This window comes from Aythya fuligula, chromosome 1 (genome assembly GCF_009819795.1).
Source record: "Aythya fuligula isolate bAytFul2 chromosome 1, bAytFul2.pri, whole genome shotgun sequence".
NCBI lineage: Eukaryota > Metazoa > Chordata > Aves > Anseriformes > Anatidae > Aythya > Aythya fuligula.
In genome coordinates, this window is record NC_045559.1 from 4,438,051 (window position 1) to 4,465,594 (window position 27,544).

The 27,544-nt window shown below is 41.1% G+C and overlaps 1 protein-coding gene across 1 annotated transcript; it reads left to right on the forward strand.

Annotated features, from left to right (window-relative positions):
- The first annotated feature begins 109 nt into the window (after nucleotides 1-109).
- Nucleotides 110-27,517, forward strand: ITIH2 (inter-alpha-trypsin inhibitor heavy chain 2). The gene is made up of 21 exons (XM_032195400.1): nucleotides 110-245; nucleotides 1,906-1,980; nucleotides 6,716-6,751; nucleotides 7,281-7,453; nucleotides 8,199-8,303; nucleotides 8,635-8,797; nucleotides 10,045-10,152; nucleotides 11,635-11,763; nucleotides 12,447-12,563; nucleotides 13,813-13,981; nucleotides 15,112-15,237; nucleotides 16,168-16,349; nucleotides 17,345-17,530; nucleotides 18,398-18,537; nucleotides 19,111-19,283; nucleotides 21,785-21,919; nucleotides 23,453-23,566; nucleotides 24,814-25,012; nucleotides 25,718-25,890; nucleotides 26,614-26,725; nucleotides 27,174-27,517. Exons 1-21 carry the CDS (start codon nucleotides 162-164, stop codon nucleotides 27,319-27,321), a joined length of 2,847 nt encoding a protein of 948 aa, XP_032051291.1. The 5' UTR covers nucleotides 110-161; the 3' UTR covers nucleotides 27,322-27,517.
- The last annotated feature ends 27 nt before the right edge of the window (nucleotides 27,518-27,544 follow it).

Below are 27,544 nucleotides of genomic sequence, written 5' to 3' on the forward strand. Positions count from 1 at the left end.
AAGGCAAATATTTACCTATGGCCTAAACAAAGTCAGCGTTTCAAAACTTTGTTCAAAATACTACATAACCCCAAGCCGTTTCCTTGAACTTGTCTCAGAGAAGGGAAGATCTTGTGTCTAGTACCTATGCGGGCTGTTCTCAGGAGACGAGCAGGAAGAAAATGAAGCACCTGGTCTGCTTAATGGTTTTGTACCTCATTTCTGAAGTAGGAAGCTTTGACCTCATTATCGACGAAATCCCAGATGTGAGTATTTCAAGAGAGGGCCTAGAGCTGCCTTCCTTGCTGAAGTCCAGATCAGTTGGAGCAGGCTTCAGTGAGGGCGGAATTGGGTCATTGCTTCATCATTCTGCTTGTGCCCCATGAATTCTCTTCTACTCTGAGCTGTAAATGGAATTTGTTCTGATAATTGGTTTTCTCCTGCCATTCGTAGTGTTGTTTTTTAATATTATTAAAGCCAGGATGTTATAAGGGTAACTCAACTCATTTAGCATAACTCAACTAATTTTTAACTCAACTTTGCCATTTTCTGGTGGTTTTAAGCTTTAAACATTCAAGTGGGCTTCTATGCTCAGACCTTCAGTGTAGTTTAGATCCAGTTTCTCTGGAATAAGCAGCAATCCAGCACTTAGTTTTGTTTGTGGATGGGCTCTCCTGTATGAACCACGATGAATTTCAGCAAAGTTTCATAACAACTTAGTTTTTTGTTACAGGAATTCAAATATAGAGTTAAGATCCCATTGACTGTACATTTATTAGCAGAAAGATGAGATAATTTATAGAACAGCATGAAAATGCTTAAGGTAGATAATATAATAATAAAAACAAGTTTAGTTATAGTTTTGACTTGAAAGCTGAGTCCAGATTTAAACCCCTAGACTCCAGTGAATTTATATTTGAGTGTCTACATCTATTTCCAAATGAATTGAAAACTCTGTTTCAAATTCAACTTTCAAGTGTGTATTGAAATATTTCTATGAAGTCAGCAGGGATCAAACAAAGCTTTCTTTTCCTTTGCAAGAGTAAAAAAAATTAAAAAATAAAAAAAAGAATTAATGAGAAGCGATATTCTCTTTTTCTTTCTTCTTACAGCACTCTTCGTGACACAGTGAGCTTTTTATTCTGTGTTTATGATTCCCATAAATATTCTAGAAAATATTCTAGAAAAATGTTATGGAAAAAAAAAAGTTCTGTGCTCCTTTCTAACCATAGATATTGTATCACTTTAATACCAATGTGCTTAAACAAATTAAGTTAATTTTGTGCAAAGCGTTGCATGTATGCTATCATTTAAGTTGGAAAGCAACTCATGAACTTAAATTTCTTTATTGCCATAAATTAAACTGCTAAGAAAGTTTAATTAAGAGTTTCGCTGTGGTGTAAAAAAACATACTTCTAATTGAAACGGTGCAGATTTACACTTGGAAAAGATCTGATGTACCTTTGCTGACCGTGGGTCAAACTTAATTCCCAAGTATAAAATCAGAGACAGTTTCCACTGGTGTGAGCATAAATTCTCTAAAGTTGCTGTTTTAAGTGAGATTAGTATCTGAAATGTTGCAATTAACATAGATGGACCCATTCCAATGGTAATCTGCCTCTTGCTTTTTATGGGCATTTCAGTATATTAAATATTACTCCTTGTTTCAGAAGAAAAGGTTGTGAAGTGATAGTGAAGGTCATGATGTTTTAAGAGTGTATAAAGCTAGTTGGCCACAGAAGGAAACTGAATGTTTGAATATGCAGCATTCTGGTCTGAGGTAGTTTAAACCTCTGCTCTGCATGTGCACCAAGGGGACATAAATTCCTTTTGGAACTCAGACTGCTAATCAACAACAATTCAAGTGATGAATCACATTGTAAGACAGCAGCAACACCTCTTTCTTTCCCTTTCTTTCTCCTCCAGGAAGTGGAAAACCTGATTGACGTAGAAATTGATGGATTTCCTCCAGTCTCCAAGTCAAGAAATGGCAGGTACCAGGTACAGTACCCTGAAATGCTTCAAGAAAAGGGAAGCAATAATCCCTGGGAGCTCTTTCCAAGCAGCTTGTTCCATTTCAAGGGTTGTGAAAGTGCAATCAGATGGGACCTGCAAGTCCTTATATACATTGAGACCTCCACATATCTTGTTGGGAGAACAGCTACTATCCTTTCTGTAGTACCTAGCATAAGGTCTTGTTTTATACCTGAGCTCCTAAGGTAGGAACATAATACAGATAATAAGCAATGGACACATTTGTCTGATTTTGTGTGTGATATACGTGGGCTTTTTCCATGATAAAATGGAAGGCAAGAACTTTTGACATCGGCAACATATGTTCAAACCTTCCAGTGCTGCACGTAGTTCATTCATTTATGTTTAGCTCAGGTCAAAAGAGTTCATTACAGTGTCACATAGCAAATGATCCGGTAGAGTCTGAGACCAAGAAAAATAACTTCTTTCCAGCATGCTGATGTGTTGCAGATAATTGTACTCTGTCAGCTTCTGAAACAGAACCATTTAAAACAACATTGCAGGAGTTTTCTTGTGTTTTGCATGGTAGTAATTAACAGAAATAATAATGATATCAGTTATTTAAAGATGCTGACTTTTATTACACTGAATGAAAACAATGACGACTGTAGTGGACCTTGACTTCCACCATAGCTCTGGTGTTGCCTTTCTTGAGCTTGCTCAGTATAGTGAATATGAAAGATCTTCTTGAATAAAGTTGGATTTCCCAGCATCTTTGAAGTTAAGCCCAGGCAAATGTGATTCATTTTTATCCTAAGGCTTTTCTTTTTGAATGAGTCTGAATGTAGTTTATTGACACCTAAAGCTCCCATTACACTGCCAGAAAGACGAATGATTTTAACATAAATATGAATTAAGCGAGTTCACATTTGCCAGACCAGTATTTAAATATTTTAATGACTATCTAAGCAGAAATCCTCTCTAGCTGCATTTCTTTGGGGCATCATTTCTTTCCAATATATCTATATTAGTGCCATATGCATTATGTTACCTTTGTCCCTGACTTTCTGGATACATAGAGATACAGACATATGTATGTAATAATTTGCAATTCTACTAGTGTCGTTTTTTTTTAATGATACCAGTTATTCCTTACATCCGTATAGTATTTCCCATTCTTTACCTATCAAATGAGTCTTTGCAAACCAGTAGAGCGAAGATCTCAGCTGCAGGATGAGTTACCCTTGTGTTAAAAGATTAATAGATTAATAAATGAAAAGAACTAGATTAATGAATGAAAATTAACTAACCAAACCATCTTGAGACTGTAGCTTTTGGCCAACAGTGGATGCACAGTTATTTATTGTCTCTCACTAGAGGAAGACTACCTTCCAAATTATTGCTTTAACAGTACATTTTCCTGCAGTGAGCTCACTAGTCCATTGGCAAGAAGACAACAGAAGTCCTCTGCAGCCCATACTGATAGGCTATAAAGAGAAAGAACTGTTTTCTAGGTACCATATTAAGTATTTTGCTGAAAAAATAAAATGAAAAAAAAATGTTCCTGAGTAACTCCAAAACCACTGTGTCTCAGGTATGTGAATGGTCTGTGTGACCACAAAAACAGACCACAAAAAACATTCCAACCCTGATGGGTTGGAATGCAGGTAACCTTGTGAACCTCTGTGTGGTGGAGCAGCACCGTTATCTCTGTTTTAGAGATAACGGCAGCACGTGTGTCTAGACTGCAAAGCAGGATGTTCTGTAGCAGGCCTGGTCCTGATCCTAGCAGACTAGAGACTCCAACTTGTGAGATCAGACCTATTTCCTTTACTGTTCTTCCTGCCTGGTTTCCTATCCATGAGAACCAGCATAGGGAGGAAATGAGGAAGGAGAGAAAGGGTGGAATCATAGAATCATAGAATGATAGAAAGGTTTGTGTTGAAAAGAACCTTAAAGATCATCTAATTCCAACCCCCCTGTCATAGGCAGAGACACCTACCACTAGACCAAATTGCTTAAAGCCCCATCCAACCTGGCCTTAAACACTTCCATGGATGGGGCATCCACAGTTTCTCTGGGAATCAACTCGCTGGATACATCCCATAGATAACCTAACCCCCCTGCAATGTCTTTTAATGCATTACCTTTCATAATGCACTCCTTCCTTAGACACCATGGCTGCTTCCTCCATGGACAAGACAGAAGGAGCCAGGGTCAGGAGCCCTGAATAATATGCAGTTTGAAGCACCCAATATTTTATTTTATTTTTTTGTGGTAGATTGCATAGCTGTTGCAACATTCATGCACAGTGATTTGGACAAAGATCATACTAAGAGCTAAATACCCATAGCCTGCACAGATATCAGGACAAGATGGGTCTCAGTACTCTGAAGATATGGCTCTGAATCTATTAAGACCAGATCCTTAGAACAGTTCCTGAGGCACTTCTTGTCTCTACCCTAATATGCATTTTACTGCACATTAGGTTTGCACGAGGTATTGTTTCAATGCAGTGTGTTCATTTGGATGTGGTGTGAAGGAAAATATCAGCCCCAAGTCTTCACTTTAGAAACAACATGAGTCTCACATGTCACAGAAGTCTCTTCAAAGGCCATGTTTTCAGTAACTACACCAGCACTAAAACCTGAAGTATAATTATCTACAGCTCTGTCCTCTTGACCTGCTGGAGTGGCTACACTCTGCAACCTTTGAGATCCTAGGGGGTTGGTTGGCCCACCCCATGTCTGATCAGTAACAGCAGCTGTGGGAGTCACTACGTGTACAACTGATAAGCTCATGTCTCCATCACCACCTCCCCCTTTTCCTCCATCCTCACAAAAACAATCAGGAAGGAAACTTGGGCATCTTGAAAGCTTTATGTGGGTGAGTTGGAAACCCTGAGACCCACTGAAAAACAGAAAAGTACCACAATTAAAAATAAAAAATCCCCAATGTACTGAGGTACCACAATTAAAATGTTTTTAAAAATCCCCATTGTACTAATGCAAAATTGAATTTGTTTCATTTGATGTTTGTTTACTCTTAGTTGGTACCCACAGTGTGATGTTTCCTACCCTAAGGATATGTCTAGGGACAACAGTTTTTTCTTCACAGTCTGATTCTTTATCAGATGTGAAGGGTCCAGTTCATTGTACAATGATGTTTGTAGGGTTTCACGATGGACTGTGCAAGGATCAACCCGTCATGTTTTGCAGGGGGTATCTACTGTGCCATAAACTTCCAGAGACTGAAATCCTGAATGTTGCAGGTGGAACCTGTACAGCTGTGAAATAAGAACCTGAATGTGTTCTCAGCAAGATGGAAATCCTTCAGTCTATCTGTTGGGCTTCAAAGAATCCTTACAATCATTTAATTAAAATGATCTTGCTATGACATGTATCCCCTCTTATGCAGCTCTAGATTCTCCTGGTATAAAAATTAGCTTCAAACAAAATTACTAAATGCAGAGCAAGTCTTTTATGCACCATGCGACTAAAGCAGTTATCATAAGCATCTTCTGTGGGTTAGGGTCCTTTTAGCTTCAAGTACTAGTTAAAACTGAGATAGGATTGATCTGTTTTTGTACATTTTCATAATTTACCCATCAGTATGTGAACTAGGCTCCTAATCATCCTCGGTTAAGCTGAAGGCCTTAATTTTGTTGCCTTAATGTATGCATCTAGTAGTGTGTGAAATAGCATAGGGAGTCCAAACCATCTTATGGGCTGTGGGATAACAAGCAAGACCTACAAGAGCCTCATGACCTCCTGGAGCCCCATCTCACAGCAAGGTGGTACTCTTGGACACCTCCAGCAGCACTGGGCACCCAATCCTCTAATCAGTACAGTCAGTGAAGTGTAGGGCAGGACTCATTTAACCAAGTGAAGGTATCTATTTCCAGATGTAGTGGACCACCCCATTCATTCTGAAGAGCTGAGGTTGCCTGTAGACCAATGTAGACAGCTGTATTAAGCAATTGCTTCTCTCCCTAGAATTAGGTGAGCCAAATCCCATCCCAGGGTTACTGCTCTGAGTTTAAGTTTCAGGGAATTAAACAGAATGAGTCAAATAGCCACAAGATGTCACCACCTCTTCAGAGAAATTCCCAAATGGAAATATTTTTATGGCAGGAAATAAAAACAACCAATAATGAGCATTGTTTCGGTTCATCTAAGCAATACATTGCGTATGTTAACGTTGCGTATGTAAAAGTGCATAAATTGATATAACACCAATTACATAATTGATTTATATATAAACACATATCACATGGTATTCAGTGATATAAATAAATATTCTGTAATGTAAATAAAAACAAAATTAGCTAAAATTTCAGGGATTTGAGGTTTTCCACTTTTCCCAAGACAAGAGATTTTGTTGTTGTTATTAAAAGCTAGGGTTTCTGCCTATGACTTTTTGCCAGTATGTTTTGTTTTCACAAAGGATGTTTTTATTCTTGAAGGAATACATATGTTCTCAAGAGAATCTTTTCTTGTTCTCTTCATATGATCAAATAAAAGAAGAGAGCTGCCTTTCTGTTTTGGCAGAGTCTAAATCACAGCTGGCAGATCACATGCTCCAAGATCCCATGTATAAATACATAAAATAAGACAAAAGGAATCCGCACACCACATCTGAGAACTCAAACTGATTCTGATCATTTTGGAAGCAGCTTTTAGACAGTTACCACTGTTCGAAACAGCCACAATCTGTGCTCTTAGCTCTGCTGAAATACATTCTCTGTATTTTTCTTTTGCAGAGAAGCACATCCGACTGGGGATACGTTGAAGATCTGGTGAGTTTTTCCTTCCTTTGTGGAAAAATATTGAACAAAGTGATTTTGTAGTTAACCTTTTTTTTTTTTTTCTTTTTTTTTTTTTTCCTTTTCTTTTTTTTCTTTTTGGAAATCAATCTTTTTGTTTGTTCAGTTCCTTGCTTTTACTCCTGGTTGGGTATTAACCTATTTTCTTTAAACAGCCGACTGTTTGCATAATGCTGTTTATACAACTGCTCCTGGAGGGAGAAGAGTATGGTAAATATGAAGAAATAAGCAACAAAAGTGATTAGACAAAGGCAGATTTTAATATACCAGTTTAATACTGTTCTGCCACTGATATGGTTTAACCATTTACAATACTAGGTCAATATTCAATGCTTCAGGTCTTTTTTATTTATGACCTTTCTTGAAAATAGAAGCTACCTCTTCCTCAATATGTGATGTTGAGAATTACTTTGTAACCAAGACTATAAAAGGAGTTGATACTGCTGTGGAATATATTTTCTAGCTGTGTCCCAAATTTATAGAGTCGTTTTGTCAATTACAGGTGGAGGATGATGACAAAATAGGTCTCTACAGCTACAAAGTCCAATCCACTATAACCTCACGGTTGGCCAACACTATGATCCAAGCCAAAATGGTGAATAACGCAAAACGGTCCCAGCACATAGTGTTTGATGTACAAGTTCCCAAAGGAGCTTTTATTGACAACTTTACTATGTAAGTAGAGGGCAGATAACAGCTTTGTGCTCTAGTAGGTTCAATAAAGAGGGAGAATATAGTGGGAGGAAAATATTCATAAAATCAAAACACTTCATTATCTTTCAGTTTTGGTGTAATTTAAACACGCTTTCTCAATGCAGAGAGGCTCATGCCATTGTATTATCTGTCTGTCCATCTCTCTGTCCCTGGTAGTTGTTGGGCCATTGGCCAATGTCAACAAAATTTGACAAAAGGACAGAAGTCTCAAATAGACTACGTGTCTTGTGCAAATTGGCACCAGATCAAAGGAGAGACCCAAATGAGAGCCATGACCAAACAGAAATAAGGTAGCTTGGTTCCGTATTCATTCAGTGAGGAAGCAGCCAGCTGTTGGTTGGCAGACATGTACTGAGCCCTATTTCTAGACAGCCAGGACACGAGTAACTACCTGTCCTCTCCAAAGGATGGAGAAGGTGGGAAGGAGGTGAGGGAGTGCAGTTCCTCCTCAGAGTGCAAGAGGGTTGGCTACATAAAATAAATAAAAAAAAAAAAAAAAAAAAAAAAAAAAAAAAAAAAAAAAAGCAGGCAGGGAAAAAGACAAAGACGTACCAGAAAACATTAATTTGGGGTTAAGCAAGAGCCTTATTAATTTATTTCCCACCAGCTTATAAAGAGATTAGATTTCACTGGTGTTTTTCTGAAGTAGAAAAACAGTCACTGATGGTGAAATTGTTTCTTTTACAAACTATCTTCTATCTCCTAGGGATGTCAATGGTATAACATTTACCAGCTCGATTCGAGAAAAATCTGAAGCCAGAAGGATGTACTCTCAAGCAAAAGCCAAAGGCAAAGCTGCTGGAATAGTGAGGTATAAGGACTTTGGCATATGGGTACTGTACTAAACTTATGCATATGAGCACTGAGCTGGCCTATTCCAAGAGGAGAGAGTTGAGGGGGGACCCTAGGAAGGAAAAAGGGTTGGAGAGGCAGGTTTTGGTTACTTAGAGCAACTCTGACAATTAACTGTCAGTGACTTCCATTTCTGTTTTCAGCTCGATAAAACATGTGGTGCTGACAGTTCCCTGGTATAGTCCTCAGTTAGAATTGGATTCACCAAATGCATAACTCTAAACCAAAACATAAAAAAGCTCTCTTTCTACTTGTATTTTCTCAAAATAACTCCACAGCTAACTTTTCAGGAGCAATGCCTTGGATATGGAAAACTTCAAAACCGAAGTGAATGTGCCTCCAGGAACAAGAATCCAGTTTGAACTTCACTATCAGGAAATGATTCGAAGGAAACTGAGCTCCTATGAGCATGTTATTTCCATGAAGCCAGGACGCTTGGCAAAGCACATGGAGGTAAAGTAGAGCTTTTGTGTGTAGGCAGCACCCCACAGGTGAATCCTCCCTGAGAAGGCCACCAAAGTTCCTGTGAGCCCTACGGCAGGACATTTCTTCTACAGATCCTTTCTTTTGTGTGGTCTTGATGCAAATAGCCTCAAGGTCACTGCACAGGCCAGCACCAGACACTTCAAGATGAGAGCTGTGTAGCCACCTGAGTGAAGAGCAAATGTGTTCTGCCTCCTCCTCTTATACTAACCTGGTTGGGCATCTCCAGAATCATGACTAACTCACGTCACAACGACATGAGCAAACAAGATTTGGTCCATATATACCCTCGTGTAAACTTTCCTTGACAAAAGGAAAACAAACAACATGTGCTACTCATTCAGAATAGGGCTTTTTACAATAACCCCAGCTTCATGAGATAGTGTCCTATGATAGCAGATGTTCTCTGAATGACAGTTCCTCCACAGCTGGCTGCCAAAAGATAATTAGTTTTATTCTTACCCTCTTTCTTATATGCATCCAAGGATGTCTTCCATCATCTGTCAAGAGGCAGGATTCAGGGCTAGCTGGGTATTTCCATCTGGCTGTTCTTATGGTTCTGTATCATAAATGCATTCTTCCGCTTTCCTTGGCTTCAACACAAGCTGTAAATGAAAGTTTGCTGCTCACATTTCCTTGCTGCTCACATTTCCTCTGTTTCAAGTTTTCCAAAGGCCTGAGTTAGTCTGAAAAGGACATCATATCCTGCTTCCAAGTAGACCTACTTGCTATTCAGAAACAAAAGCACAAAACACCCTTATTTCAGGCCAACAGGATCACCCTGGCCATCCAACCAAAAATGAAAATACTCTTTGTCCTGTCACCAGCATGTGTAGAGAGGAAGACTCATCACCTAACATTCCTCCTGGCCTCAGTACAAAAAACAGCATTTAGGCAGAGACATTTAATGTTTTTCTGCTTCCAGAATATCACCTTTGACTCCCGTCACAGTGCTTGCCACAAGGAGAGGGAGGAGGAGAAAGAATGAACATTTCCAACAAACTCTTCTACTCTTTGGATGCATTTTTTTTATCTTTCCATCATGATTTGTTTTCAGTATTGCATATCCCCACCCCAGATGACATTAGCCCTATAGAAGCATTCTCAAGAGGATTCCACCCTTCTTGTGGAGTTTGTCTATGGGTAGCTTATGAGATACCCACTGTGTACAACACTGGCGCTGGACTGTACTAAATGCCCTCCCTTCCTGCCTCTAGGTGGATGTCCGCATTATTGAGCCTCAAGGACTTCGCTATGTACACGTTCCCAATTCCCTCGGAGATCATTTTGATGGAATCACCACCATCTCCAAGGGAGAGAAAAAGGTAACAGTCACAGAGTGGAAATAGCTTGAAAACTTCAGTTTTCACATATGTTACTACACAGGTATGCTATTTCCTCAAACCTGCTACACGCGTGGTAAAATATGACAAAAATATAGTATTTTCATTATTGCTACCTAGCTGTATGTACAAAATGCTCCAATATCACTGAGCAGTACAGAAACAGCAAGTAGCCTGCCCATCTTTGCACAAAGCTTTCATTTGTAATTTTGAAAGAGCAGTACACAGGCATTGCTGGATGTGAAAAAGGTAGGTGATGAATATCAAGTGGTATAACCACTCTGGAATAACTCCATAATCTCATTTTCAGCTGAGAACATCTGCAAGGGGAATTATTTTAGGAATGCTGTTTTTCTTGACATTCCTAGCCTAGCTATCTTCAGCATAGCTGTTGTGTATAGAAAAACCCTCCCAGAGTAGAATTTTCTAGCAATGACTCTAGTGGGATACACCTCTTCTCACTCTTAGACACAGATCTAACAAAAGGTATGTGACTCAGACCCCAAAATCAGTTTATATTGCTATAACACTATATCCAGCAGTACTGTTCCGTGATATCCAGGTTCAGCTTCATGTCTCATTCACTCACATTCCTAGTTTAGCAAACTACTTCAGAGCTAATGTTAACAGATATCATCAGAGAGAGTTTAATCATGAATTTGAAGGAAAATAAGCGAACACTAATTCAAAGTCCTATTCAGCTGCTTTTATGGCACATTCTTCTCAAGTCAAAAGGCAATGTTTGTTGTCATTTTCCACCTTTAATGTCATGGCAATATTCTTAATCACATATATAACTGATATATAGCAAAATATTGCCAATAGTCCTGAGTATTCAGATCAATGAAACAGAGATGTTTCACATGTTCCAAAGACCTTACAGTATAAGGAAGATGATGCACAAGCACTAACTCTGAGTGTATGGGAAAGTTTGTTTCTGGATATATTTATTATGTCTTAAGAAATTTATCTTAAGTTATCTAGTTATCTAGTGAAAGCAGAGAAATAATAACATAAAACCTGCAAAACCAGTCACAGGACTGAGAATAATTTCTACTACTCAATTTATAGACAAATGACAAGCTCACACTTCTTCAAAAAAAAAAAAAAGTTAAAAAAATGATAAAATTATGGATAATTTCAACTAGGAAAATGCTAAATAGGACAGCATATTACCTCCTAGAAATGGTTTGCCTGGCTCTCATATAAATATTTGGTGTTGTAAAGGTGGGTCACTGTGTTTGTGTCACAGTTGCTACTACTGAATCAGCATGTCCAGGCAAACCTTAGTGCAGTTTTTCTTATGAAGTGACAAAGATAATTTCTCACTTACACCAAGTGTGTAAATAAAGAAAGAAGAAAATATTTCTGTAAAATATTTCATAAATTGATGAACTCTTTTCATTTCAAAGATCTACCTTTCACACAACATCTGATTAACTGATGATCACTTCTCATTTCCAGGCTCATGTTTCTTTCAAGCCAACAATGGCTCAACAACGAAAATGCCCCACGTGCTCATCCACAGCAGTGGATGGAAATTTTGTGGTGCAGTATGATGTGAACAGAGAAAAAACAGGTGGAGAGTTAGAAGTAAGTATTGTTTAACCAGGATGGGAGATGGGTGAATAAAAAAATTGCTGTCATTAAACAAACTGTGCTAAACATCATCACTGTATTCCTTCTGCAGTTCAGTAGGCAGAAATGAAGCTGTGCTGGTGTGTTCAGGGAGAACAAGCATGAGAGAGAGCTCTGTATCCAATTGAAAGAACAGAGAGATTTTAAGTGAGCAGAATGGATTTACTTAATTTATGACTAAGGCATGGACCTACATATAGTCAGGAGCAGATTTCTGTCTTGTCCACAAGCCAATGTCTTTCATAACTAGATGTTGAATCAGAGGACAGTCATTGGAAGTTGTACTAATATATTATAAGGAGACAGACAGAACATCACTATTTTTATGTTATGAAGAAAAGTTATGTGGTAGAATTATTACAGAGAGAACAGCCTTTTAAAAAACATTTTCATTCATCCCCATGCCAGTGCATCAGTGCATGGTAGTTGTCCAAGAACTGGACTCTGCTTTTCTTGATTAACAGTAAAGACTATGGAGGATAGATGGTGTAAGGCTACAAGTACAAATATGTGCAGAGCTTGAAGTTAGATTTGGCCCATAAAGATGAATATAATTTTCTGTTCTGTTGTTGTGTTGAGTTTCCTGGCATCTTTAATATAGCTCACTTGACAGTGAAGCTTTTTATTTTATTTTGCAGATTTTTAATGGCTATTTTATTCACTTTTTTGCTCCGGAAAATCTTGATCCTCTGCCCAAAAACATTTTGTTTGTTATAGACGTCAGTGGCTCAATGTGGGGACTGAAAATGAAACAAGTAAGTGTTTGACTAAAAGAACCTCCTGCCAACTTTTCCCATGTGCTTTACCGCACAACTCTGTGGCAGACTGCCACTCAGAATTACCAGGCTGATTCTTTACTCTGTCAAAAGTCTCAGTGAATTTGGTGAACATTTGGTGAATCAAGGTCTTCATTATTTTATTCATTATTTGTAACTCTCCTTTCATGTTGTAAGGAAGAGATATTGCCATCAGAATACCGATTTTAGCTCCACAGTAAAAATTTATATGACACATCACAAAACATTTTACAAGGACTCTGAACCCCCTTTTTTCAAACTTCCATTAGTAAATCCTGAGAAAGTCTCAGTGGAGGTACTACATCTCTGCTTTCAAAAAGTTGTGGCCAAATTGTTGATTGCCCACTGAACAGCAGTAACATAACCCATGGGTAAAAAAATAAATAAAAATAAAAATTAAAAAAAAAAAAAGATGGTTTAGTCTGCAAAATAAAAGACCTAGAGAGACGTAATGGGCATTCAAGTATGCAAGCTGTTGTTCCAAAAGAAAAACCCAGCAACTGACATTCATGTCCACCAAAGGGGGTAGAATAAGATGGAATCAGATGGATTTACAGCAGGAAAGATTTATATTAAATATTAAAAAACAAAACAAAACAAAAAAAAACTTTATAGTGCTGAGAGGGGAGTTTGAGAGGTTGTAGATCGTTTGTCACTGAAGGTTTTTAAAAACTGGATAGACAAACACTTGTCTGGAATGATCTAGGTATATTTGAATTTGTTTCAGAGTGTAATACTAAGGCTTGGCAGATTGCTTCCTTTGGGAAATCAATGCTGCAAAACTGGGATATAGGCTAATTGTTACTTCTTGAAATCACATATCTTCAAACAGATGTTACCCAGCCTAAAATGACAGCATTGCGGGCAGAGCTAAATCTCCTGAGCTAGTAATTCCTTTCACCTGGACAACAATGTCCCACAGACTGCTTCTCTCTCTTACCTCAGCCTTTGTTAACAGGTGTTAAGCAAGAATAGGTTGAGACACATGGGTTTGTTCTTGCTAATTGCATTTTTCCTGTGTTTCATTAGAGAAAAGTTCTACTTTGCGTGAGAAGTATAAACTAGAAGAGATTTGGGAGCAGATGTTATTTTGGATTTCAGTACTCACATTCTTATTCATCAGAGGCATCTGCTTGTAGCCACGCTAAGAAGATGTTCTCAGTAACAGGACCTTAAACTTGTCATCTTTTGAATTTCCTCTTTTCAGACCATTGAGGCCATGAAGGCAATATTGAGTGAGCTCCGTGCTGCCGATCAATTTTCTCTTATTGACTTCAACCACAATGTCCGATGCTGGAGAGATAATTTAGTCTCAGCTACCCCAGCACAGGTTGAAGATGCTAAGAAGTACATCCAGACAATCCATCCCAACGGGGGTATGAGGTTTTGATTGCAAGGTGCTCTTGGAAGTATCACAGAAATGGGTATCTAATACAACCTTCAGATTGGTGGAGTATTCTTAAAAAGAAGTCTGATTCCTAAGATGTTCTCCCGTGCCCTGAGGCTAAAGGGGAGCAAGGCTTCCATTTTATTGTGTTACGGGATGGGGTGGCATCTCCTTCCCCTGAATAAACTATGACAGATGTGAGCCTAGGGAGGAAGTAGAAGAGCTGTAGATCCTTCTTCTGCCCTGTTAGCACCACCACAATACCATGCCCCAGAAATGAGGTATGTTTGTGGCTGGTGTGTCACCTCTGCTTTACTATACCATAGTACAGCTATCTTTACTCTATAGGGCTTATCTGCAGCCTTATAGACCCCAAATATACATGAAAGACCGTGGCCATCTCATGGCTTTGTGAAGCAAGGTCTCTCTTAACCCAAAGGCTGTAAATTGTAGACTACACCGTGATCTAGTAAGTGCCACCCTGTGCAAGCTGTTCATCCTTTTTGTGTCTTATTTCCTTGTCTGGTAAAGAGGGACAGTTGCCTTTTTCAGCCTTTGGAGGCTTCATTCTGGTCCTACTGGAATTGCTGGCAGTGGTGGGGTGGCCCAGCTGTGGACAACAGCCTGGGGTGAAAAAGGGTATCAACATCTGGTCTCTTCATGGAACTTAGTGCGAAATGTGTATGTGTGTGTATATACAAGTGTGTATACATTCGTATAAGTATTCATATATTTCAATATCTTGGTATGAAAAAAGTAACACGCTGGTGAACAAACTCAAGAGCAGATGAATTACAGCAGGTGAATTAATTTTCTATTTCTAAGCAATGTAAAACCTGGCTGATTCTGTCAATTTCCATACATGGTATAATTATGAATTAGAAAAATGGAGGTCTATTTAACACAATGACCCACATGCAACACCTTTCAGCTTCTGTTTCCTCAGGGAACCAGAGTGCTAGCAGATGTACCATAAGCATCACAGAGGAGGGGGTTTGCTGCCTTGATCTCAGGTCTTTGTCCATGCTAATTAATTCCATTAGAAACTCAGAACTGATCTGGATTTGACAAGAGACTCAACAATTATCAAACCTGTTTTCTTCATTATGTCTTTGACAGGCACCAATATCAATGAAGCTCTTCTCCGAGCCACATTCATCCTCAACGAAGCTCAAAACTTAGGCATGTTGGACCCTAACTCAGTCTCCATGATTGTACTGGTCTCTGACGGAGACCCAACAGTAGGTAAGGATCCTGCTTTAAGTGAGAAGAAAGGCCAGTGGGATTAACCTGACAAATGCATGCAGCACATAGACACTTTGACAGTACGTTTAAAAAAAAATGTTCCCCTTTCTTCCAATGGGTTGCTGTTCTTTTGCCAAGTGCTAGAGATGCCATGGGGCTTTGTACAGAAATTTTCAATAGATGAGCAGGTTATGTTATGCAGGTTATTCTTGCAACTATGTGTGAGTCCTATAAGAGAGGTAAGCACAACAACCTTAAAGAAAATTTCCTCTTCCAGTGGTCTCAGTCCACACAGATCTATGCAGTCCCCAGTGAAACACTGAAATCAGAAAAATAAGGCAGAAAGCAAATTAATTTGGGTTGAATTTGACACAGGTCAGAATCAATCCATCAGTGCAAGATGCCAGCCCATTAGACAAACTGCCATTCAAAATAAGTTTAAAAAAAATAATAATAATTTTTTGTTTGTTTTGTTTTAGTAAGTTGTTTTTGGTTTTGTTTTTAACTGTGCCAATGGTAGCATAAGACATAGTAAATGTTACAAACCAAACCAAACCAAACCTATATGAAGATGTCTTAGTCTTCAGTGAGCTTAAAGCAGGAGTTATGGGAGAAGTCTGGATGCTTTGCAATGGCAGACTCCCTGGGAAATTAGTAAAAGCCCTGAATAGACAAAGAATATATCATCATATACCAAAAAGTTTGTTCAAAGGAATTGTCTTCAGTGGAAATGATTTGTTAATCTCCATCTGGGAGAAGCCCAAATGTCACTCTAGACAGGGTTTATCTGACCTTATTTTATAGAAGTTTGTCATCTGAGGTAGCTGTCTAGACTCTCCTTATAATTAAGAGAGAACCAGAGACACTGCATGGGAGACTCTCACTTCCACCATTGCTCATATGGATGTCATTTTTTTGTGTATCTCAAAGGTGAGCTCAAGCTGACTACAATTCAGAAGAATGTGAAGCAGAGCATAAAGGATGAATTCTCTCTCTTCTGCCTTGGGATTGGATTTGATGTAGATTACGATTTCCTGCAGAGAATTGCAACTGACAACCGTGGCATGGCCCAGAGGATTTTTGGAAATCAGGAGACCTCTGCCCAAATGAAGGTGCATTTCTTGCCCATTGCCTCTGAAACTGAGGACCCAGTTTTTCTAACAGCTCAGTGCTCCTAATTACAATTTTTATAGCATCTATAATGCATATTTACTGTACTGCTCAGTGTAGGATTTATATACTGTAAAACGGTCCTAACCAAAAAATAGATCATCTGAATTAAAATTAAGTCCTGGATTTTACCTCAGGCCACTTCAGTGTTAGAAAATGCCCAAACATAAATATTAAATGTTAGTCCAAAATTTACCAGTATAAGAAAGTGCACAGTTCTAGGAGGCTCTAGCTCCAAGTCTGTGAACAGCAACAAACTCTTGTTTCCTTATGCTGTTTATACCCTTATTCCATTTCAATTCACTTGTTTCATCAGGACAGGTGTGACAGGACACACTGCACAAAGTTTTCAGCTCTGGCAGCCCTGGGAGTGCAGCCCCTTAGTAGGAGATGGCTGCCACCCGTGGCATTGTATGGGTAACTGCTTTCCCTCTCTGGTCCCATATGCTAACCCCAGCTGTGTACAAGTCCTAGTTCACATCAGCCAAGTACAACAGGATCAGCAATGGGTAGACAGTCCACAGTTCAGAAGTGAACACAAGTGACACAGAGACTTAATTTTGGGCAAGAATTAGGTGGGAAGCAGCTATTTGTCTTACATAATAGCCAAGAGCTGACCAACCTGGTAATCAGTGCAGGCTCATATAGACCTGTGGTCAAGTTGTAGGCAGAAAACAAGTTCTGTAATAATAGTCCGTGTGGTTATGACCATCCTTTGACTTCCACAGAACGTGGGCCAGACCTCCATGCCATACCCACATACAGATGTGCAAAGGCTTAACTATAAAGGACTCTGCATCCAATGGGACAGGGAAAGATCGCCTTGCCCACCAATGCTCCCAGTTTCATCACCTGCTCTCCTTTCAGTAGGAATGGCACACTTAGGAGGGTTACTTTGGGTACAACAGACTCACTTCTCTGTCTCCTCCCATGTCAGAAATTCTACAACCAGGTCTCCACCCCTCTCTTGAAGAAGATTCAGTTCAACTACCCGCAGGAGTCAGTGTCAGACGTCACCCAGAGCAGCTTCCACAACTACTTTGGTGGCTCAGAGATTGTGGTGGCTGGGAAGGTGGACACGGAGAACCTGCAGCACTTGGAAAGCATCGTCACAGCAACAGCAGTGAGTGAGGCTCTCTAGGATACCTGCTCCTGGGGCTTGAGCTGGTTTATTCACTCATGCATATGGTCTCCTTTTGCAAACTGGAATTTTGCTCTAAGACTATGGAGTCCTCCTTCGCGCCTTGTGGAGGGGCAGGGGGAGATTCCCTAAGGTAGCTCTGTGTATGGCTGAACCTCCCACTGTTGGGGAGTTCAAGCTGGTGGCTCTACGGGGTGATGTCCTAGTGCTGGCCTTTTATGCTCTGCCTTATGGTATGTGCAATGAGACTTTCCCCATGTTTCAGGGCTGTTTTTCCTCATGGAGCAGAATGGGGTTGGGAGGAAATACTACATCCAGCCCCTTCTTTCTGAGGAGACTCAAAATATCCACACTATTACAGGGCTAGGGAGTCATCATTTGTTATTTGTTGCAAAAATCAAGCATGTTCAATCTCCTTCCCAACCAAAACATAGTGCTGCTCAAGGACCTGTGGGAGAAAGGAGAATTTGGCTTCTGTTGCTCAGGAGGAATTATACATGACAAAGCCTGAGAAGAGGATAGAGAAGCTTTGTTAAGAGCAGAGGAAAAGCTGCTTCTTATTTTGGTATGCAGTAGCACCTTCTTTGGCTACTGCTAACAGCAGCTTTACCTATTTTAATCCACTGTCACTAAAAGTGTCTTTAACAGAAGACCATCTTGCCATATCTCCTCTCCCCATGGCCATCAGGCCAACATTGCTGGGATTTTCTGATCTAGACGTAACCATGGACAAAGCCATAGTAGGTTCTTAATGCCATCCATGCCAAGAGGTGACAAGGAGGGGACCTCAGAGCCACCCCATTCATCTGGCTCACCCTCCATCATCTTAATTTCTCATTTATTCCATAGGCAAATGCAGAGCTTGTCATGGAAACCCTGCGAGATGTTGAAGAGCTGGATGGTTTCATGAAGAAAGACAAATATGCAGATCCTGAATTCACTAAGAAGCTGTGGGCCTATCTGACTGTCAACCAGATGCTGGCAGAGAGGTGAGGAGAAACATGATCTGTGGTGGGAGGGAAGGGAAACTGGAGAGCAATCTGGTCCTCTCTGAGACCACAGGGAGATGGGCTTCACATGGGTAAGATAAACAAATCAAAATAAAGGTAGGTGATACCTCCAGACCCTTACACTCCTATTGTTAGCACTCACAGATATCAGGCAATAGGGTTTGAGAGCAATTAATTAGAGGAATAAGACTTAGATGCAGCTGTGGGGCTGGGTGAATGAAATTCATTTGCCTTTTAGAGCCTGAGTAAGAGCTACAGTTTCAGGATGAAGCCCGTTGACCTTAGGAAGTCTGATGAATCCCACCTAAAGCAGAATGAGGTCTTCTGTTGAGATCAGAAGATGGGACTGGGCATCTCTGAGTCCAGCCCAAAGGCCACAGAAGCCAAGAATAGTCTTCTCATATAGACTGTGTTCATATGAGCCCTCAGCTTTGCCTTCTTGCAACCTCTGGATCCTATCAGCTTGGTTCTGTGATTGCTCTGTGGAGGCATAATCACAGCAGTTTGCATGCAGAGCTACTAACTATGACTTATGTTTTATTTCCCACCCAGAAACACAGCCCCCACTGCAGCTTTGAAGAGAAACATCACCAAATCCATCCTGCAGATGTCCCTTGACCATCATATTGTCACCCCCTTCACAGCCATGCTGATAGAGAACTCTGAGAAAGACGAGATAATGCTGGCAGACCAGCCCAAAGACCCCAGAAGGGGCTGCTGCTCAGGTCAGTGTCTCAGTCTGTCCATTACTCTACCTCTCATTTTAGATTTGTTCTCCTCGTATCTCTAAAAATAACTGTGTTGATTGTTCAGTCACAGTACTTGTACTTTTAGGACAGCCCCTATTTTCAGGAAAGGCTGACCAAATCTTCAGCCACTCTGAGAGCATCCTGTTGCACAAGTGCTCTTTGGAGCCATCGGATTCAGTGAGGGCTGAATGTGCTGACATTGCACTGATGAACTTCATGATAAACCAGTTTTGTAACAGATTGAATGTCTTGTTACTGGGGCAGATAAGTCTAGTTCCCCACACTGAATCAAGCTGTAGAATTGGCCAAACTGTGTCTTATCACCACTTTCATATCTTGGAAGTTTCCCAAGGTTGTTAGCAATCAGCCACAAGCATATGTGGAATCTGAGTTGTCCTAACAATATAGAATCCCTTATTAATTAAACTTCTGGATTACTCCTTTAAATCTATCACTCCAACACATGTTCCTCCTTACTGCTATCCTAGGACTAGCCAAACAAGGTGGGTTTGGGTTGTTCTGGCATTAGATGATGGAGCCAGTCGCAAAGCAATGGCTGTTGTCACCTGTGGGTCATCCCTGTCCATCCACGTGTTCCCTGCAGAACCTAACAGCAGCTATTTTGTGCCCTCATCAGCCAGTGACTTGAAAAAGCACAACTCTTGCTGTTAGGAAAACACTGCCAGTAAAAAAGTAGAAGAAAAAAAAAAGTAAAGAAAATAAAAGATCAACTCCTTGGGCATCTAAGTCTGGTGATTTACAATTTATTAATAAGTGGGAGAGTTTAAAATTGGCTGTGAAGGAAAGAAACAACCTACATAAGGGCAACAGGCAGCATCATCCATCTGGCATTTCACACTCAAAGTGATTGTGACTTTTTGGAAACTCCAGGCACATCCAGCATGCTCAGTCCTCACACTCCTGGTTGCCTATAAAGATGTCCTGATGCTGACTTGGTGAAATGAGGTTTTTATGTCTGCCAGTTGTTAATTTCTAGTTCATTTATGTGTCTTTTCAATTCTAATGTGTGCAGCTGAGACCCAAAGAGAAATGAAATGTTTGTTACTGGGTGCTACAGCTCATGACTATCAAACAGTTCAGCAGAGACCTGGCATGTATTACAGTGAGAATTCATTACAGATGGCACCAGCTGACATTCAGATCATGTTTATTTTGATTTACAAGATGCAAAGGACTTAAGTGATTTTATCATTAGGTCCTTGTGTCTTTAAGCGTGTGACAGAATAGTCAAAACTTAACAGCACCGAAATTAGTGTCAAAACATCTGCACTCCTGAACCGTAGCAGAGGACAGAACTTATCAAAGTTGTATCAGAGTAAATCTGTGTTTCTGATTGTGCAAAACATGCAGGCTCTACCAAAAGGTTTATGTATACAAGCATATGTATAATCCGAAGCAGACTTTTCTGTTTGTCCCTATACAATTCTCATTAGGGCTGCACTGTCTGCATAGACAGACTCAGTGGCTTCCACCAAAATAACTCACTTTTCAAAGGATTAGTTAACTGTTCTTTTATCAGAATGGTCTTATTGCAAAACTGAGCTGTGCATAGGATAGTTTCTTCATGCCTAACAGTCTGTAGGGTTAATATGGCTTGGAAACTCCTGCGGTTATGACCAATTTTTAGTTCCATTATTACTTGCACTGGCTTCACACATAACTGTCCTAATAGAAATAACACTGGCTGAGTAAAAATAACCCAGCATCTGCATTAGGGGTTCAAGAGAGAGGATGTTGAGATATTTGGAAGATATAGCCATGAAGGTTTAAGATGTGACTGTCCTGCTGTCCTCTAATTCATTTCCCCCCTGCACCCTTCATAGCATGGCTCGCTGATGTGCCCTGCTCTGGCTCTTGCCCAGAATATTAAAACTTTATGAATTGAAAGCTTTATGAATTGAGTGGGAGAGAGGTGACACGTTACTTTCTCTTCTCTATGGCAAAGGAAGAGAAACTTCTAGCAGAATGGGAAACGTAGGGGATGATGTTTTAAATGTTTGCATTTATTTGCAGTTGCACATGGGCCATTCTAGGGCATGCAGAAACAGACATACCTATTTTCAGGCACCCCAGACTCAGGACCAAAGTCAGCACAGCTTTTTACTGCATGCTAGATTTTAAACATGCAGTTGTTTATATGGCAGAACACTAAAGGCATTGCTTTGAGGGCCTTGCTGAAGTGGGGCCTATTCAGTAAGGGTTAAAATGTCAGGCTGCATTTTTCACCAATAGCTTACATGTAGCTTTATTGCACCGGTAAGCAGGTCATGTTTCTCTGGCAGTGATGCTGGAGCAAACCCATCCTAATTGTACATAAATCTGCCTGTAGTAATAGTGTTGTGCCTGCTTTACATTGGTATAGGAACATCAGGCTCTGATCCACTGCATTACTTTTAAAATTATGCTGTTAAAATGTCTGTTCTAACAAAAGTCTAATTATGGCTGTCGTTTAACAGGCACTTTGGGATTAACTCCAAATGCACCTAATAATAATAAAGGTATCCCAGCCTGGGCCAATGTCACAGCTGTACCAGTCAGCTTCATGCCTGAGCAAAGGAGTCCTCCGGTGTCTGCTGTGAGCATAAACAGAGGTAAAAGCTACAGCATTTCCCTGCAGGGAAGTACCAGACAGCAACATTCATTACCCAAAAAACAAATAAAGGAAATCATCATAGTTGTTGGGCACTTTGGGAATTCCAGCTTTGGTGACATGATGCTGAGCATCCATGAATGATTTAAACCAGCTCTTAAACTGCAGCTGGGACAACTGGAATAAAGTAAAATGAAACACGGCAATTTAGCAAAGGTCCTGCCTCCACTGATGATGGAGGTGCCTATTGGTTGTCCTATTTTTCCCTGTTGAGTTTTCTGTACTGTATACAAGCTGTATCTTCATTTAAGGGCTAGTGCACAAAAGAATAAATCAACTGCTGTGACTAGCTGATGAAGCTACTCCACAACAGTTGCAGAGGACATCAGTGTGAAAGGCACTCGATACAGCCCTTGCTGAAGGTCTGTGCATGGCACAACCATGGGTGTCCCAGATCACAGCCACCTCCATCAAATTCTTGCAAATCCATGTAACGCCTGAGGTTTAAGCTTTTCTTTCTAAAATATTGAGTCATTTTGACTTGGAATAAATGACTCTGTAAAAACATGCCCTACATTACAAGAGGGAGAGTAATTTAGACCCTAATAGGATCCCAGTGATCCCTTCTGCTGCTGCCTGCTTCCCCAAGGCTAAGGCTTTCACTGAGCTTGCAAGCAGCCTCACTGCAGCAGCAAAGCCAACGTAAAGTTACTGCCATTGTAAATGACAGCACAAATGCTCTGTGGTAGATAAAAATCTCTGAATGTTCTGGTGACGGATGGATCCTGTTAACACTTGGGCCTGTGCCACAGTTCAGTGCCTTCTTACACAAACCATCTGGGAAAACCACTGCCTATAAAAGTGGTATTACTACAGTAACTCTGTGACTATGCCTGTATGCAAATGGGTGTATTTACAAAGCTATCAAACAAAAAGCTATCAAACCCCTCCCCAGCATAGATCAAGGGTTAATTTAAGACTTAGAGATAGTCAAGAAATTGCTTGGAAAAGAAGGGGACTGAGGCAAAGTTACCTGCCCATCTTACACAAGTATTTTGCACTGGAAATTTTGTGTTCTGGGAAATGCTGATCAGAATGGGCCCTGGCATCAAGCTGAAGAAGACAAAGGAGCTGGTAAGAATAATGAAAAAAGATTGACTCTGATCAAGAGTTTCAGTATATTCAAAAGATTTAATACGTTCAAAAGAGTCAATATATTCAAAAGCTCCTTCACCCCCTGAAAGTTACCTGTTACCACTTTCTGTGAAGAGAATCCTGGCCAAGGGGCTAGGATTTGCTGAGCATACAGGAAGAGCTAAATGATTCCAAAACGTGAGGAACACCAGTAAATGAATGGAAGCTGGCCAGAATATCCCTGTAGGCAATGAGCAGAGGGGTGGATATCTCTGAATGTTGACAGGGAGATGGTCAGATGCCAGCCACCACCAAACCACCAAGAGTTGAGCAGTGCTTGTGTCCTCCAGGACAGGTACCAGCCTGCTTATCACACTCCTTTCTTTTCTTTCTGTTTCAGTGGACAACGACCCACATTTCATCATATACCTGCCCAAGAGCCAGAGGAACATCTGCTTTAATATCAACTCGGAGCCTGGAGATATCCTCAACTTGGTTTCTGATCGTGGTACTGGTAAGGGTATAAAAAGTGCAGTTTAAGTTATGGCACAGTTTTCTTCCCTCGGGTCTGTAAAGTATTGAAAGGGTGCAGGGAAAATGTATACAAGGAGGATGCACGGTGACAAGAGCATGGCTATCAGATTGAGGGAAGTGATTATGTCCCTCCATATCTGGATTACTGTGTCCAATTTGAGGGTTGCCAGTACAAAAAATGACCAAAGTCGGTGGTGGCCACAGAGATATTTTGGGGCTGGAACACAGGATGTACAGGCAGGGGCTGACAGAGCTGTGGCCAATCAATATATTTATTTATTTATTTATTTTAAAAATACTCAAAGTCTCAGGATGAATCTTGTTGCTGTCTACAAACACCTAATCAGAAGGCAAAGATGTAGCCAGATGGTTCTCAGAGATGCATAGCAAAAGCAAAAGAGGCAACAGAAGCCAGTTGAAACATATCAAATTCACACTAGAGGATACTAGGAAAAGCGCACCATAAGGACAGTCAAATACTGTAAAGGGGGGCAGGATACATGAGGAAATCCCCATCATTAAAGATATTATGCACTAAGCTGAAAAAGGCCCTGAGCAACCCAGTCTAGATAAGCCTGCTTTGAATGGAGGATTGGACTAGAGAGCTCCAGAAATCCATCCAGAACATAAATTGCTCCATGATTTTTTCCTTGTTGCCTGCCCCCATTAAACACTAACGACTTGCATACAATTAAGGTCACTCCTGACCCACATTAAAGCAGAGGCACAAGTTTCCAGGGTACTTCCACCACAGGCAGAGGGTAGAACCTGGCTCCTGGCATCCACTTTTCTGCCTGCTTTCTCCAAATGGTGGTGGCTTAAAACACTGTAGGCTGAATCTTCTTGTCTTCATGTGCTCGCCTTCCCAACAATCAGGGTTTGCCTATTAAAGCGTGGCAGTGTTTGCTTTTGTCCAGAAGGGTGAAAATGCTTGGGAAATCCCTCCACTGCCCATCCCTCTCACCTGTCACACAAGGGACTGAATGGCTTATGAATCGACTCATAATACCAGCAAGACCTAGCATGGATTCCCACCAAATTAATATGCCAAGGGGTGAATAGTACCATCAGGAGGTGATCTGATAAATTCCTTGCTTGTTAGGAGGAGGGGTCAGAGGGGGGTCCCACTTCGGCTGATCCCATGGCACTCCCTGCTGAGAGCAGAATCCCAAAACTCTAGGTTGTACTCCAACACTCAGGCAACATTTCTTTCTCTGCTCTTCACAGGAGTTGTTGTCAACGGGCAGCTAATCGGGGCCAAGAAGGCAGAGAATAAGAAACTCAACACCTACTTTGGCAAAATTGGGTTTTATTTCAAAACCAAAGGCCTGAAAGTGGAGATCAATACAGAGACAATAACGCTGAAGGATGGATCTTACAGCATCGCGCTGACCTGGTCTGACACGGGACACATCATTCGGAAACAGTAAGTTGCTGAGCATTTGTTGGTTGCCCCATGGAGACCGTTTGCAACACAGCATTGGGTTTATCTACCCGTGGGTGGGATCCAGGCTGCAGGGTGCCTACATTTGGGTGTGTGCATCTTAGCTACCCATATGAGGTCTCAATATGAAGATTACGAATTTAATGAAGATTAGGCAGCAGAGCCAAAAGGGTGATTAAATTCATCAAGAGCAAATACAAAGAGCTGAATTTCTCTCCCTGCTGCTAACTGTATTAACAAAGACCAAGATTCAGTTGCCTGAACATAAGCACGCCGTATTATTTGAGGTACCCAAGGGGCTCCTGATATACACCAATAGATGGGAGATGACTCACAACATCCCAGAGACCTTCACCTGCAGATTAGCAGCTGGCAGCAAAACTGGACATCCTCCAGCACTGGACACCCACATAGGCAGTGGGTCCAGTTCTTAATTCTCATTATTTGTCACAAGAGCTTGGATTTGTAGGGCAGGATTCGGTTGCCTGAACACGGGCATGAAGTATCCTATTAGACAATGTCCTGCCAAACCTCTGGGACCACTCCAGGGCTATGGGTTTCTCCTGGGGCCTGTCCTATCTCCTAGCCTCATGCAGTAGCTTTGGATGTCCCAAAGCATCTCAAGGGGCCTGAGAGCTGCCCCATGGGCAGCTGAACTGAGCCGTATTTTTGTTTTGTCCCTGCTAGACTTCTCATATCGGTGAAGAAGGAAAGCAATGTTACTATCACTGTGGGTGAGGAAATGTCCTTCATGGTTCTGCTGCACCGTGTGTGGAAGAATCACCCAGTTAACGTTGACTTCCTGGGAATCTACATCCCCCCTGAAAACCAGTTATCTCCTGAAGCACATGGGCTGATAGGTAAGGGCTGGGTGCTGGGACAAGGGGGGTGCTAGGAAGGGTTTTTGCTAGATCTTTGAGTGAATCAGCCATCTCTGAGTCCTGATGGAGAAGGCATGAAAAGCATTCAAGTAGGAAATCGGGGAGATTTCTGTAATGTCCTGGAAGCTCCAAGGACACTGTGGGACATCAGGGGCCAGGAGATAATTCCTTATCCCAGCTGTGGAGGGTGTTTTCATAGAAGGCCTGCTAGCCTTGGTCATGTTGTCACGGGGCTTTCCCAGCCTGGCTAATCTGTTGTGAGTTGAAAACAAGCCTGAATCAAACGCCTCAAACCTTCTTTCTTCTTTCTGAAATGTCTGTGAAAAAGTTTGTAATTCAGCTCTCCCTTTTCTGGCAAGAGTATAAAACAAAAGCCAAGGGCTCAATCCACAGGGAAAAAGAGCCCTCCAAGCCCTGGACCCACCCAGGGCTCCTTTTAAGATGTGGGAACCCAGTGCAGCAGAGGTGGTTTTCCCTTCACAGCTCCAGTCTGCTTAAGTAAAGGTTCACTGGCTCAGAAGCAGAGCTTTTTAACCGCCCTGTGCGGGTGATCCTATAGAGCTGGAGACACGATGCTGTGATCCATGCAGAGTGGTTTGCCTCCAGCAGCCAGTTTGGATTTTCAGAAGTGCCCAGCAGCAGCTTACATCACAGCCACAAAAGTTAGTACATGCGAAGAGCTTTGAATCTCTCTTTGATCAGGTCAGTTCGCAGCTGAACCAGAAGTGTATATCCACCACCAAAGACCTGGGCAAATTCCAGAAAAACCACAAGCCACCATGGAAGTGAAAGGAAACAAGCTCACCGTTACCAGGTAGACATAATGTGCTTTATTGCTCTTTCTAAATCTTTCTTCTCTTTTTAATGACATCACTGACTGCAGGCTTAATAATTTTTAAGGATCTTGAGGGGAAAATAATCCCTGTTTTCCCTCTGCTAACAAATAATCTGGCTTTAGCTTTTGGCAAGACACTCAGGGCAGTAATGCAAGTTGGGTTCTTTTGTATTTGTACCTGGGCATGAGCAGTCCTGGCCCTGTAGCTGCCCATCATCTCATCTTGGACAGACCGTATAAAAGTGCCTGGGATGCCCACAAAAGGCCCACGCAGTCACAGAAACATGAAATTCACTGCATTTGTGGTCATTTCCACTCTGCCAGTGAAGGCGCCACTTCGCAGTGCCAGAAGCAAGCAGGATTAATGATGTCTTCTCATCTACTTGTCATGCCCTGACCTTCATTTTGGGTGGCCTCTTCCTCACAGGGGACTGCAGAAGGACTACAGGACAGACCGTGTGTTTGGGACTAACGTGCAGTGCTGGTTTGTGCACAACAGTGGGAAAGGCTTCATTGACGGCCATTACAAAGATTACCTCGTCCCTCACCTGTACAGCTTTTTGAAGAAACCCTGAATGCTCAAGCACTAGACAGATTTATTACAAAAAATTCTTCTCTGCTCCTTCACACCCCAAACAGTAGTTGTCAGCCTACCAAGCTGGATTGACCAAAGGTGACTTCATCCATTCTTTTATAAGTGATCAGTGTTTCAAAGTGTTTCAAATGTAACTCCCTTTTCCATTAAAAATAAATAAATCTGTAATAAGGTGACATGCTGGAGTGGAGTCAGTATCTTGT